Below are 12,833 nucleotides of genomic sequence, written 5' to 3'. Positions count from 1 at the left end.
AATGCTTCCCTTAGAAAACAGCTGTTAATTGGTAGCAATAGCAATAACACTAATATAGTGCTTTACAGCCTGTAAAGCACTATACAGTAGTACCTATAGATACGAGTTTAATTCGTTCCAGAATGGAGCTCGTATGTCGATCAACTCGTATCTGGAACAAATGGCTTTAGACTTTGTTTTTCCCCGCGGAGATAACCAGAAGCAAGGATTCTTGCGCCACCTAGTGGAAGCTCGGCTCGTATCCTGAATTTGAGCTCGGGTCTGGAACAGAAATTTCACTCCCGTCGTGGCTCGTAACTTGGAATACTCGCATGTGGAGCAGCTCATATCTAGAGGTACTACTGTACAGTGGTACCTCTATTTATGAACTTAATTCGGTCTGTGACCAGGTTCTTAAAGTAAAAACATTTGTAAGAAGAAGGAATTTTTCCCATAGGAATTTATGGAAAAGCAAATAATGTGTGTGATTGGGGAAACCACAGGGAGGGTGGAGGCCCTATTTCCTCCCAGGAGATTCCTAGTGAAACCCCATGGAGGCTTCTCCATGCCTTTTCCAGCCCTGTTTCCTCCCAGGAAATTCCTAGAGAGGCCCCACAGAGGCTTCTCCATGCCTTTTCTGGCTCTATTTCCTCCCAAGAGATTCCTAGAGAGGCCCCACAGAGGCTTCTCCACGCTTTTTCCAGTTACAGTTTTAGAGATTCAGGTTTGTAAATGGAAAATGGTTCTTGAGAAGAGGCAAAAAAATATCGAATACCCGGTTCTTATCTAGAAAGGTTTGTAAGTAGAGGAGTTCTTAGGTAGAGGTATAAGCAGTTTACAGAGTCAGCATATTGCCCCCAACAATCTGGGACCTCATTTTACCCACCTTGGAAGGATGGAAACCTGAATCAAACTTGCGCTTGATGAGATTCAAACTGCCAAACTGCAGTCAGCTGGCAGTCAGCAGAAGTAGCTGCAGTACTGCACTCTAACCACTGCGCCACCATGGCTCAAGTGGCAGAAGTATTTTAGGCAAAAGAAGGAAAAGAACAAAATATCTGGTTTACATGACTTTCTTTCTGGGTGGCAGGAAAAGTTACCTATTATATTTCTCCTTCTATACTGAGTAACGATTAAACTTCTCATTCAGAGAATGCTGTCCATAGGCTCTTCTTTTTTTGCTGGCAAGTGTTGTTGAGGCTTACCTTCAGCTGTGGCCAGCTACACACTTGCTCCGCTGTGAGTTTTTCTTTCCTGTAATCTTTTCCTTGGGGGCATGAACTGCAAAAGGTTTCATGGATCCTGCAAATGGAAGGAAACAGTTGGTGGGCTGATGGGGTCCTTAGCTGTCAAGGCTGCCATGAACCCTATGTTGCATGTTGATTTTAAATTCTCCACTCCTTTCACAAGGCCTTATAAAGCCCACTTTCCCCTTCCCCTACTTATAACAACATCAAACTAAAACAGCAATTACATGAATATTTAACATATTCAAATTCACACATTACCTAACAATTTGAAGCCATCAAAACTCAATAAAACAACAGGACTAAGTCAGAATCAACCATCCAGACATTCATTCTTGCCCACCTGATGTAATTCTTTTGACAGTAAGCAGTTACGCAGAGGACAAAAAAAGAGAGAAGAAACTACGAACCGAAGAAATTGAAGGTATGATTTAAGAGAAGAAAATACTTTTTAAAAACCTTAGATTTGCCTCTTAGCTGTGTTTGTGTGCTTGCCATGTAATGCTTTGCCTTGTTGTGTTTCTCTTCTGTTCTTCAAATAATAACAATAACAACAACAAGAAGAACAGCAACACCACCACAACAACAGAACTGGAAGGGACCTTGGAGGTCTTCTAGTCCAACCCCTTGCTTAGGCAGGAAACCCTACACTATTTCAGACAACTGCTTATCCAATATTTTCTTTAAACCTTCCAGTGTTGGAGCATTCATAACTTCTGGAAGCAAGCTGTTCCACTGATTAATTGTTCTAACTGTCAGGAAATTTCTCCTTAGTTCTAAGTTACTTCTCTCCTTATTTAATTTCCACCCATTGCTTCTTGTTCTACCCTCAGGTGCTTTGGAGAATAGGTTGACTCCTTCTTTGTGGCAAAATACAATGTTTCTCATAGTCTTGTTTGGTCTCACTGGTATTCAATAAGACTTCCTGGTGTACTACCCTCAGTACATCATCTTCATTGTTCTTCAGATATTCTTCCAATGTTTCTTTTTTATGCTTTAACTGACTGAGGTACTTGCAATATTTCACACCTATTATGTTCCTTGGATAAAAGATAAAATTCATTGTCATTAATTTTCTGGCTAAACTATCCAGGGTTTCCAGCATTCATTCATTCATTCATTTATTTAGATTTGTACGCCGCCCCTCTCCGAAGACTACGAAGATTATATTATTATGATCCTTTGATGAGACCTGTCCAATAGGATTGAACATTGGCATAGCTCTCATCCTTAAGCACACAAGCCCTCAACCATATCAAGGTAATATTTCACCGGAGATCTATTATTACCTTAATTATTTTACAATCAGTGCGATGTTTATACTAGGTTTGGCATTTTTATCCAATTACAATCTTTTCAATGGACCTGGGATAGGCAGTTTTGATTGTGTTAAAGGAATCATTGTAAGTACGATTGTAAGTCTACGCAACTAGACTTACAATCCTAGGTTTAGAAAGCTTAGAACTACATCGCCTTAAACACGACCTAACCATAGCCCATAAAATCAACTGCTACAATGTCCCCTTTGTCAAGACTACTTCAGCTTCAACCACAACCACACACAACCACACAACAGATACAATCTTAAAGTAAACTGCTCTAAACATGACTGCAGGAAATACGACTTTAGTAACCGAGTAGTTGATGCATGGAACTCACTACCTGACTGTAGTATCATCATCTAACCCCCAAGTCTACAGAGTCTACGGAGAGGGGCGGCATACAAATCTAATAAATAAATAAATAAATAAAACTTTACCCTTAGACTATCCACTGTTGACCTCTCCCGATTCCTAAGAGGTCAGTAAGGGGCCTGCATAAGTGCACTAGCATGCCTACCGTCCCCTGTCCTAATGTTTCTTTCTTACTAGTATCATGTACAGTATATAAATAGTGATGGGCGAACCCAACGGTGTTCGGGTTCGGCAAGTTCAGATGAACTTTACGCAAAATTCAGCCGAACCCAAACCGAACCCAAATGGGGAATCCCTCCCATGAAGAAATTCCGGGGGCGGAGCTTTGACGTCACGTATACTGGCAGGTTGCTAAGGATGCCAAGGTGATCACTTCCTGGATTCCATGGAATCCAGGAAGTGATCACCTTGGCGTCCTTAGGAACCTGCTGGTGACGTCAAGGCTCCGCCCCCGGAATCTCTTCGTTGGAGGGATTCCCCAGCTACTTCAAAGGGAGGTCTTCACGTAAAAATAAACATTGTTATTTTTATGTGAAAGGACACTGCAGTGGCGCTGCAAGCAAAGGGCGGTCCTTTCACGTAAAAATAAACATGTTGGAGAAAAAGGTTTGCCATCACTGTTGTAGTTCATCTCATTTTTAACAGACTGATGACATATGGGTGGGATAGATCTGCGATGGCGAACCTATGGCATGCATGCCACAGGTAGCATGCGGAGCCATATCTGAGGCCTTGCAAGGCATTGTCCTATGTCAGCTCCATCATGCATGCATGCGCTGGCCAGCTGATATTCAGCCAAGGACTGGGGAGGCAATTTTCACTCTCCCCAGGCTTCAAAAAAACCCCTCTGGAGCCTGTGGGTGATGAAAAACAGGTCCAATGGGCCTACCGGAAGTTCAAAAATGAACTTCTGGTAGGCTCATTGGAGCCATTCTTTTGCTATCCACAGAATCTGGAGGCTTCAGTGAAGTCTGTGTGCATGTGCAGGGGACGCAGTGTGTGTGTGGGGCGGCAGGTTGCGCATGAATGGACGGGTGGGAGGGCCTTGCATTATGGGTGTGGGCACACACACATGCACTATCATGCACAGGGGTGGGCAGGAGGCAGGACGGGGTGGAACACAGTTCCACTGGCAGAAATGAAGATGTGCATGCAGCTCCAGCTGATCGACAGCTGTCACTTCCTGGATTAGTGGTCTCGACTCAGCTCTCATTTTTTTTCCTTGCTGCTGCTGCTACTGCTGCTGCACTCCTTGCTTTTTTCCTCTTTCCTCCTTCCTGGCCTCTGACGAGCTTCCCTCTGTCCTGCTCGGCTCCCTTCCAGCCACATGCGGCCACCTCCCGCCTGAGGTGCAAGCAGAAGGCGTGGGTGGAAGCGGCGCTGGCAACATTTATGCTTCTGGCAGCACCCGTTCACTTAGATACCCAGCCTGAGGTGTGGGGGGCGACCCAGGAAGGAGAGCTTGGGAAACACAAAGCAAATTGTCACCCCAGCAAGCGACACTGGTAAGGTTGTATGTCAAGGACTTAACAGTTCACTTGAATGATAGTGATCGTTACACTCCCACCTGGTCACATGGCCAGCAAGCCACTCCTATCCAGTCACATGACCATCAATCCACACCCACAAAATAAGCCACACCCACAGTGTGGCAGTAAAAATTTTGGCCGCCCATTATTGATCATGCATGTACGTGCCCTTCTGGCACCCAAGCAAAAAAAGGTTTGCCATCACTGACATAGATTGTTGATATGTATTCAAGGGAAAATAAATAAATAATAAATTAAATAAATAAATAATAAATTAAATAAATAAATAAATTCTGCTAGCTGTGTGCTGCTGGTTCTTTCGCTAATGAATAGCACTTTTTATGCTGCTTCTGCTAATAAGAGCATTGGCATAATTACTGTTTTTATTAATAGCATAGGGACTGAATTTTGACTATGGCTACACATTTTGCATAGTCCATTGATTACCTCCAGATCAAGAGAAGTATGCTCCCTTCCTGGAACACACATTCAAGATGTAATAGAAATGCTCCAAAGATTATTTAAGCCCTGTGACAAATATCTATACATCCACGGGGAACAAATAACATAGGCGGTCACAGATTCAAAGATGCTGCAAGATACAATCTTGCATTTCATTACTTGTCATTATCGTCATCATTGCAATCATTACTTATCTAATGTTCTATTTATACAAATTACCACCCTATAATTGTTTGACAAATATAAATAAATAAAATTAAATATAAATAAATAAATAAATAAATAAATAAATAAATTAAATACAATACAATACAATACAATACAACACAATACAATACAATACAATACAGAACAAGCCAGGAGGTGGAAGGAGCTGGAAGAATAATTAATGTTTTATTCCTTCCTTCCTAGTGAAGGATCTAGCCTGGGAAAAGAGGGAAGAATATCAAAAGCAGACAATTGATTGCAAAGATAGTTCTTACAAGTACTGTTTGAATTCTGTAATAACCTTAACTTCAGCAAAGAATTTAACAAAGCCTCTTGTAAGATCCTTGTAAAGAGGATCACAAAATGTGAGCTGGATTATTCTACCACTAGCAACCATATCCAACGAGTGTTTACTGATGGTTCTGCATCAAGATAAAAGGAAGTGGCAAGTGACAGACTCATTTTAGCACTTAAAATGTTCAACTTATTTATCAGCCACTTGGATAAAGTGTTACAAAAACTTGATTATTAATTCATCAAACCTCTTAAAGAACAATATCAAGATTCAAGATGATCTTGAACACTTAAAAGAATGGGCAAAGGCCAACCACAGGGATTTCAGGAGGACAAATACAAGTACCATATTTGGGTAGGAGCATAAATATGAAACGAAGGAGACCAATGAAGGATAACAGCACATATGAAAAGGATCTGGGTTACTTGGTGAAACATGAAGAAGTACAACTAACACCTGAAGCAAGACATGGAAAGTGCCAGATTCTCAGAACACAAATAAGTTGCTCTCACCGTTTGCTCGAGCATTTACTGATAATAATAATAATAATAATAATAATAATAATAATAATAATAATAATAATAATTTTATTAGATTTGTATGCCGTCCCTCTCCAAAGACTCTAATTAATACTAACTTATTAATATTTATGAATAAGATGCTAACTCATGAATATTTCAAAACAGATTTTTTTCCCCCTCTTGTATTTTTGGAAGGGAAAATTGGAAGTAACTTGCCAGAATAGCTGGTTCTTGCAAACCTCCACTTTATTAAGTGAATAATTTCATTGTGACCATAAAACTCAACACATGTCATCAAATTAAGATATTTTGGGCCATTTATGGTATGTTCTCCTCAGTTTTAGGAAGAAGAAAACAATATTTTGTAAGTAGTGACCAAGAACAGAGGAGTAGAATCAAGATCAAGTGTTAATACCACTTTATAAGGCCTTTGTAAGGCTACACTTGGAATACTGCATTCAGTTTTGGTCACCATGATACAAAAAGGATGTTGAGTGCAGAGAAGAGCAACAAAGATGATATGGGGACTGGAAGCTAAAACGTATGAGCAACAGTTGCAGGAACTGGGCATGGCTAGTTTAATGAAAAGAAGGACCAGGGGAGTGTTCCAATATCTCAGGGGTTGCCACAAAGAAGAAGGAGTCAAGCTGTTCTCCAAAGTACCTGAGGGTAGAACAAGAAGCAATGGGTGGAAAATAAACAAGGAGAGAAATAACTTAGAACTAAGGAGAAATTTGATAGAACAATTAATCAGGAACAGTTGCCTCTAGATGTTGTGAATACTCCAACACTAGAAGTTTTTAAGAAGATGTTGGATAACCATTTGCCTGAAGTAATGTAGGATTTCCTGCCTAAGCAGGGAGTTGGACTAGAAGACTTCCAAGGTCCCCTCCAACTCTGTTGTTGTTATTATTATTAGAATATTGCTTGGAAAGCTTAATGGATTTGTATATGTTGTCATCAAGAATCAAAATTAATTCAAAGGCAAATAAATACCAATTTGTCTCCCAATAAAATAAAAACTCTGCTTTCATATTGCGTAGAAAAAGTGTCTTCTAACAGCACTTCATTTGCTGGAATTCCATTGTGTTTTTAGACTGTTACTTAGTTCTGAACTAAGAAAAATTTGCCAAGGTCCTAATTTATCGGATCAGTCTACTTGTTAAAAAGCCCTCTGCTGATAACATGGCCCTAAAATATATCCCAGATTAGTTCAAGTTGAGTGAATCCTCTGCCTGAGAATTAAACATATACTAACTAGTATATGGTTTCAAATTGAGCTTCCTGCTTTCATCAATAGGGTCTTTAAGAGTGAAAATAACCCTTGGCTGGTTTATGGATTAGTTCTTCACACGTATCTATGAAAGGCAATTATAACTCCTAAAATCCAAGCAACTTACACTATGCAAGGAGTATGATAGATGTATTTGCCTATCTTCTCACTCTCTCGGGATGTAGACAAAATATCAATAATTCAGCACTTGAAGGTCAAAATTAATGACTAGACTTGCAATGGTTTAAGGGATTAATTTCACACTTTGAAAGCCCTACTCAAAACGAACAACAAAAGACCAAACGTTTCACACACATAGTCCTCTAGTAATATCATGGCTAATTGGCTGCAAGTTTTGCAAGCCCCTGGCAAACCAGGAAAGCAAAGCATGATTCCAAGCTCCTACTGTGAGAACAAGAGCTTCTTGTTTCTCATTAAAGTGGGCCATTTAACCCTTTTGCCCCAGGTTAGTGACTCAGATCACTAACTTGGGGCAAACCTGCTTTTACTTTAAAGATGTCCTTAACATCTCTGACTTCCCCACTTTTTTAATAAAAAAAACCTGGAACTATTTTTAAAACCAACCATAGAACAAAAACTTGGCATCCAATTTAGATTAGAATACTAATGTCAACTTCTTGGATCCAGTGCTGTTCTGATCTGGATTGGTCTTCTTTACCTATAGCAAAACTCATATTATGCAAAATAAAATTAAAGATCAACTTACCGAAGTATTTCTCCCTTGGTGAGAAATGTCAACACCTGTAGGAAATGGCAAAGATGTTATACTATAAAATGAGCCATCCTTATTTTCATTTCCAGTGTGATGGGATAGGCGTAGGAACAGAGAGAACCTACCTGCCTCTTTTAAACACACACAGGCACATACACACACCCACTCACAAATGTAAATGCAACCATACATTTGGTCTATCAGCCAGCGCTGACATAAATCACCTGATTTTCAACATAGGAATACATAAGATAAATTTGAAAAGCCTCCCTTGGCCATTATTTGTGATAGCCTAAGAAAGTTAAGATAATGTTCACATAAAATGTGTGGAATTTATCAAAGAGGTAAGAGAATAGTCGTGTCGTTTTAGGAGACTTTTATCTCAAGGTGTTAAGAGACCTTGTAGCCTGCTATAATGATGATGATGATGATGATGATGATGATGTGTTCAGTTCTGCAGACCTCACCTACAAAAAGATATTGACAAAATTGAACAGGTCCAAAGATGCGCTACAAGAATGGTGGAAGGTCTTAAGCATAAAACGTATCAGGAAAGACTTAATGAACTCAATCTGTATAGTCTGGAGGACAGAAGGAAAAGGGGGGGACATGATCGAAACATTTAAATATGTTAAAGGGTTAAATAAGGTCCAGGAGGGAAGTGTTTTTAATAGGAAAGTGAACACAAGAACAAGGGGACACAATCTGAAGTTAGTTGGGGGAAAGATCAAAAGCAACCTGAGAAAATATTATTTTACTGAAAGAGTAGAAACATAGAAACATAGAAGTCTGACGGCAGATAAAGACCTCATGATCCATCTAGTCTGCACTTATACTATTTTCTGTATTTTATCTTAGGATGGATATATGTTTATCCCAGGCATGTTTAAATTCAGACACTGTGGATTTATCTACTACGTTTGCTGGAAGTTTGTTCCAAGGATCTACTACTCTTGTCAAGATGACCTGATGCCACTTAGCTGAATATGACTTTATATTCTACATCAGAGGTCCCCAACGCCTGGGCTCGGACTGGTACCAATCAATGGCCTGTCATGAACCAGATGGCACAAACTAACAAAGCTTCATCTGCGCATGTGCAGCATTTAAGTAGTGCATGAAACCATGCCTTCCCTGCCCATGGGCATTTTTTCCCAACAACAGAACTGGTCCATGGTACCCAAAGGTTTGGAGGGAATTGTTCTTCATGTCTGCCTTTGACAACACATTACTAATGATGAGAACCAATTGTTGGAGCTGAAGAGTGGATGCCTCTTACCTGGTATTCTTCTAACTCTCCTTTCTTCATGGAGTGACTTGTGCATTGGCCCATTCTCCTGCTTGGAATTTCAGTGGCCAGAAGCATCTTGTAACCCTTGGCAACCAGGTATACATCACCAATAAACCATCTCTTTCAAGTTCATGGAGGCACAATAACTTTTGACACTTTTGACACAGGAGCACTGATGGTGTTAATTTGGGTAATCAAACATCTGAAAACCCCCCACTAAGCTTAGAGAGAACAGCAAGGATTCTTCATTTCAACCCTGAGTTACAAATATTTTCCTTTATCAGTACAATAACTTCTTTGATAGTTTCTATAGACCAAGGGCACACCACTGGACAGTGCAATCAAGCAGGTCAAAGATGTGAAAAAGAGGTAAGATTTTGTGTGGTGAGGCTTCCTTTTTGATTATTTTGATCCCACTGTACACACTGTTAGTACAAGGTACATGGTTGTTAGGGTTTGCCATTGTCAACTGCCTATTGTAGTCTCTTGTATTTTCACTTTAAATATTTTGGGCTGGTTCGCCATAAGAGGGCGCCAGTACTCCTTCCCTCAATGATGCTTTTTTGCTCATTCGCTTTTGCTTTGCCTTGAGTGGGGGAGTGTATTTGCCTAGTGCTTATTATATTGTATGGCTTAGTGCTTGTTATGGATTGTTTCTATTTTGTATATATGTAAATAGTACTTATTAAGCATAATTCTGTGTTTCTTTTTTCTTTGGCTTTGCCACACATCCACACTCTGTTTAAATTCTCTGCTCAGTGTATGTCAAAGGTCTCATAGCCTAGCTATACCGAGACATACCAACACACCCTTTGAAGGGGGAATGCAGTACAATGTGCTCCAAGAAGTATAAATGTTAAGCCAAAACAGTGGTGGAATATGAACAAAGATTGCATTTAAAAGCAAATTGCAATTTAAAGTTCTGTTGTTGGGGGAAAATGCCCATGGGCAGGGAAGGCATGGTCTCATGCACTACTTAAATGCTGCACATGCGCAGATGAAGTTTTGTTAGTTTGTGGCACCTGGTTCATGACAGGCCATTGACTGGTACCACTCTGAGGCCAATGGGTTGGAGACCTCTGATGTAGAATAAGTACTGGATAAATACTGCAAAAATGTCTCATTTTCTTATTGTTTTACATTAAAACATTACTTTTGTTTATATTATTGTAATTTTGTGTACATTATTGTTTACTTGTTGTTTTTCATTAAGCATACAATTGATGATACTTTTAAGTTTATTTTTATTTATTTTATTTATTAGATTTGTATGCCGCCTCTCTCCGCAGACTCGGGGCGGCTAACAACAATAACAAAGACAATGTCTGATGGCAGAGATGGGTCTTAAGAAGTTTACAAAAGGCGAGGAGGGTGGGGGCCGCCACAGAGAAGGCTCTTCCCCTGGGTCCCGCCAAACGACACTGTTTAGTCGACGGGACCTGGAGAAGGCCAACTCTGTGGGAGCTAACCAGTCGCTGGGATTCATGCGGCAGAAGGCGGTCCCAGAGATATTCTGGTCTGATGCCATCAAAGGCTTTATAGGTCATAACCAACACTTTGAATTGTGACCAGAAACTGATCAGCAACCAATGCAGACTGCGGAGTGTTGGTGTAACATGGGCATACCTAGGGAAATATCTATCTATTTAAGTTAAATAGAATTCAATCACTGTTGTGTCTTTTGCAAACTTCAGTATTTTAACAGATGGATCGTTAAAGACGCAGTCATTGATATATAGAGAGAAGAGAAGTGGAGTGAACACACAGCCTTGGGGTGCCCCTGTGATAATTGAACAGGTATCTGATGTGATTCTGCTTAGCTTCACCAGCTGCTTCCTGTTTGTTAGGAAGCGTATGATCCAGTTACAAGTGTGTTCAGATACCGGTAGCTGGTTCAGCTTAGTTTGAAGTGTCTGAAATGATGGCATTGAATGAACCAAGTCTACAAAGAAGACCCTTGCATAGGTCTTTGGAGATTCAAGATGTTGTAGGATGTAGTACAGAGCTATATTAACAGCATAATCTGTTGGTCTGTTTTCTCGGTATGCAAATTACCGAGGGTCTAATAGTGAATCTGTGATGGTTTTCAAGTGGGACAGCACTAGCCTTTCAAAAGTTAGAGCAACTGGTCTACAATTGTTTAGTTCCTTGAGGGTGGGTTTCTTTGGCACTGAGATGATATTGGGGCATTTGAAGCAGGAAGGAACATTGTTGTGGTTCAGCCTGAGCCAGATCAAAGACCAGCTGCGTCTCTGCTGGCTCCATGCCCGGGGGAGGCGGAGAGCGGAGAGTAGAGTTCTTGGCAGTCAGACAGCAGTCATGAAAGTGAAGGTGATGCAAGGCCTGAGAGCCCTGGGGAAGGGCTCTCTCAAGCAAGTAGCTTGGATTCTCTGGATTCCTTGGAATCCCTGGATGACGAAGCACAAGCTATCATCAGTATGCGACAGAGACGCAGAGATCAAAGGAGAAATCAACTGTGCAGATATTATCAGCGCTGAATGAGGAGCACCTGGGGGTTGGGTGTGGTCCTCATTAGCAGGGAAGGGTTTATAAGGCATGCGAACCCTTTCGGCAGCGTGGAGTGTTATCAAAGGGGAGTTGGAGTTATCTGCCTTTTCTCTCAGCGTTTTTGTTTCTGGCTTGTGGCCCAGCAGCCTTGAAGACTGGGGGGAGGTGTATGTGTGTTTGTTAGCTCAACTGTCTCGTTTGGCATTAAGAATCCTGTGTTCCTGTATGAACAATTGCCTTCGTGTATCTATTTGGAGTTCCAGTGTTTTCCTAATCTGTAAGGACATTTTCTGTTGGCTTCTTTTCTCTTTATCATTATAAAACTGTGTTTGGATTCAACCGGTGTGTCTGGCTTATCTTTTTGGGTTGGTGATAGCCTCCGTAGTGACCCAGACAGAACAGAACATAGGATATCTCTAGAGATTTATTGAAGATTCAGTGAAAATGGGGACCAATTGGTCAGCATAAACTTAAGCAAGAAAGAGTTATCTTGTCTTGGTCTGGAGCTTTTCCTGGCTTTTGTCTGTGAAACAGGTCTTGTACTTCCTTTTCTGTTATCACTAGTGGTTGTGAACCCAATGGGATGGGGGCAGTTGTAGGAGTTTTGGCTGTTGTTAGTGTATCTGAGATGGGGGTTGTAGATATACAGTATGTGGCTGTACTTTCCTTTCAAACCTGCAATAAAACATGTTCAGGTCATCTTCTAGTTGTTGATTTCCTTCAGCCTGGGAAGGTGGTTTGCCGTAACCAGTGATATTTTTAAGAGCTCTCTACATGTTTGCTGGTTCACTTGTCGAGAACTGATTTTTTTAGCTTTTCAGAATAGCTTCTTTTTGCTGCTTTGATCTCCCTTGTTAATACATTTCTGGCCTGATTGTACAGCATTTTATCACTTTTCTATAGGCTTCCTCTTTGGGACAATGTAGCTGCTTAAGGTTAGCTGTGAACCAAAGTTTGTTGTTGCTGCATATTCCCAAATTCCTGGTCGATACACTAAGGTCTTCACAAAAGCTGACATATGATGTTACAATATCTGTGAGTTCATAGAATGTTACAGTTTTCACCAATGAATTTCATTTTGTTAGATAATACCT

The 12,833-nt window shown here is 40.6% G+C and overlaps 1 protein-coding gene across 1 annotated transcript in view; it reads right to left on the bottom strand.

Annotated features, from left to right (window-relative positions):
• The window catches only part of CIB4 (calcium and integrin binding family member 4), a 54,209-nt gene extending 44,936 nt beyond the window's left edge, over positions 1-9,273 (bottom strand). The window contains exons 1-3 of the mRNA XM_070741874.1: positions 9,220-9,273; positions 7,935-7,969; positions 1,185-1,281 (exon numbers count right to left, since the gene is read on the bottom strand). Coding sequence (XP_070597975.1) covers positions 1,185-1,281; positions 7,935-7,969; positions 9,220-9,273 — 186 coding nt within the window. The remainder of the gene's footprint in view (positions 1-1,184; positions 1,282-7,934; positions 7,970-9,219) is intronic.
• Positions 9,274-12,833: the final 3,560 nt, after the last annotated feature.

This window comes from Erythrolamprus reginae, chromosome 1 (assembly GCF_031021105.1).
Source record: "Erythrolamprus reginae isolate rEryReg1 chromosome 1, rEryReg1.hap1, whole genome shotgun sequence".
NCBI classification, from domain to species: Eukaryota; Metazoa; Chordata; class Lepidosauria; order Squamata; family Dipsadidae; genus Erythrolamprus; species Erythrolamprus reginae.
The sequence above is the reverse complement of the archived record's forward strand: the minus strand, read 5'-3'. Positions and strand labels throughout refer to the sequence as shown.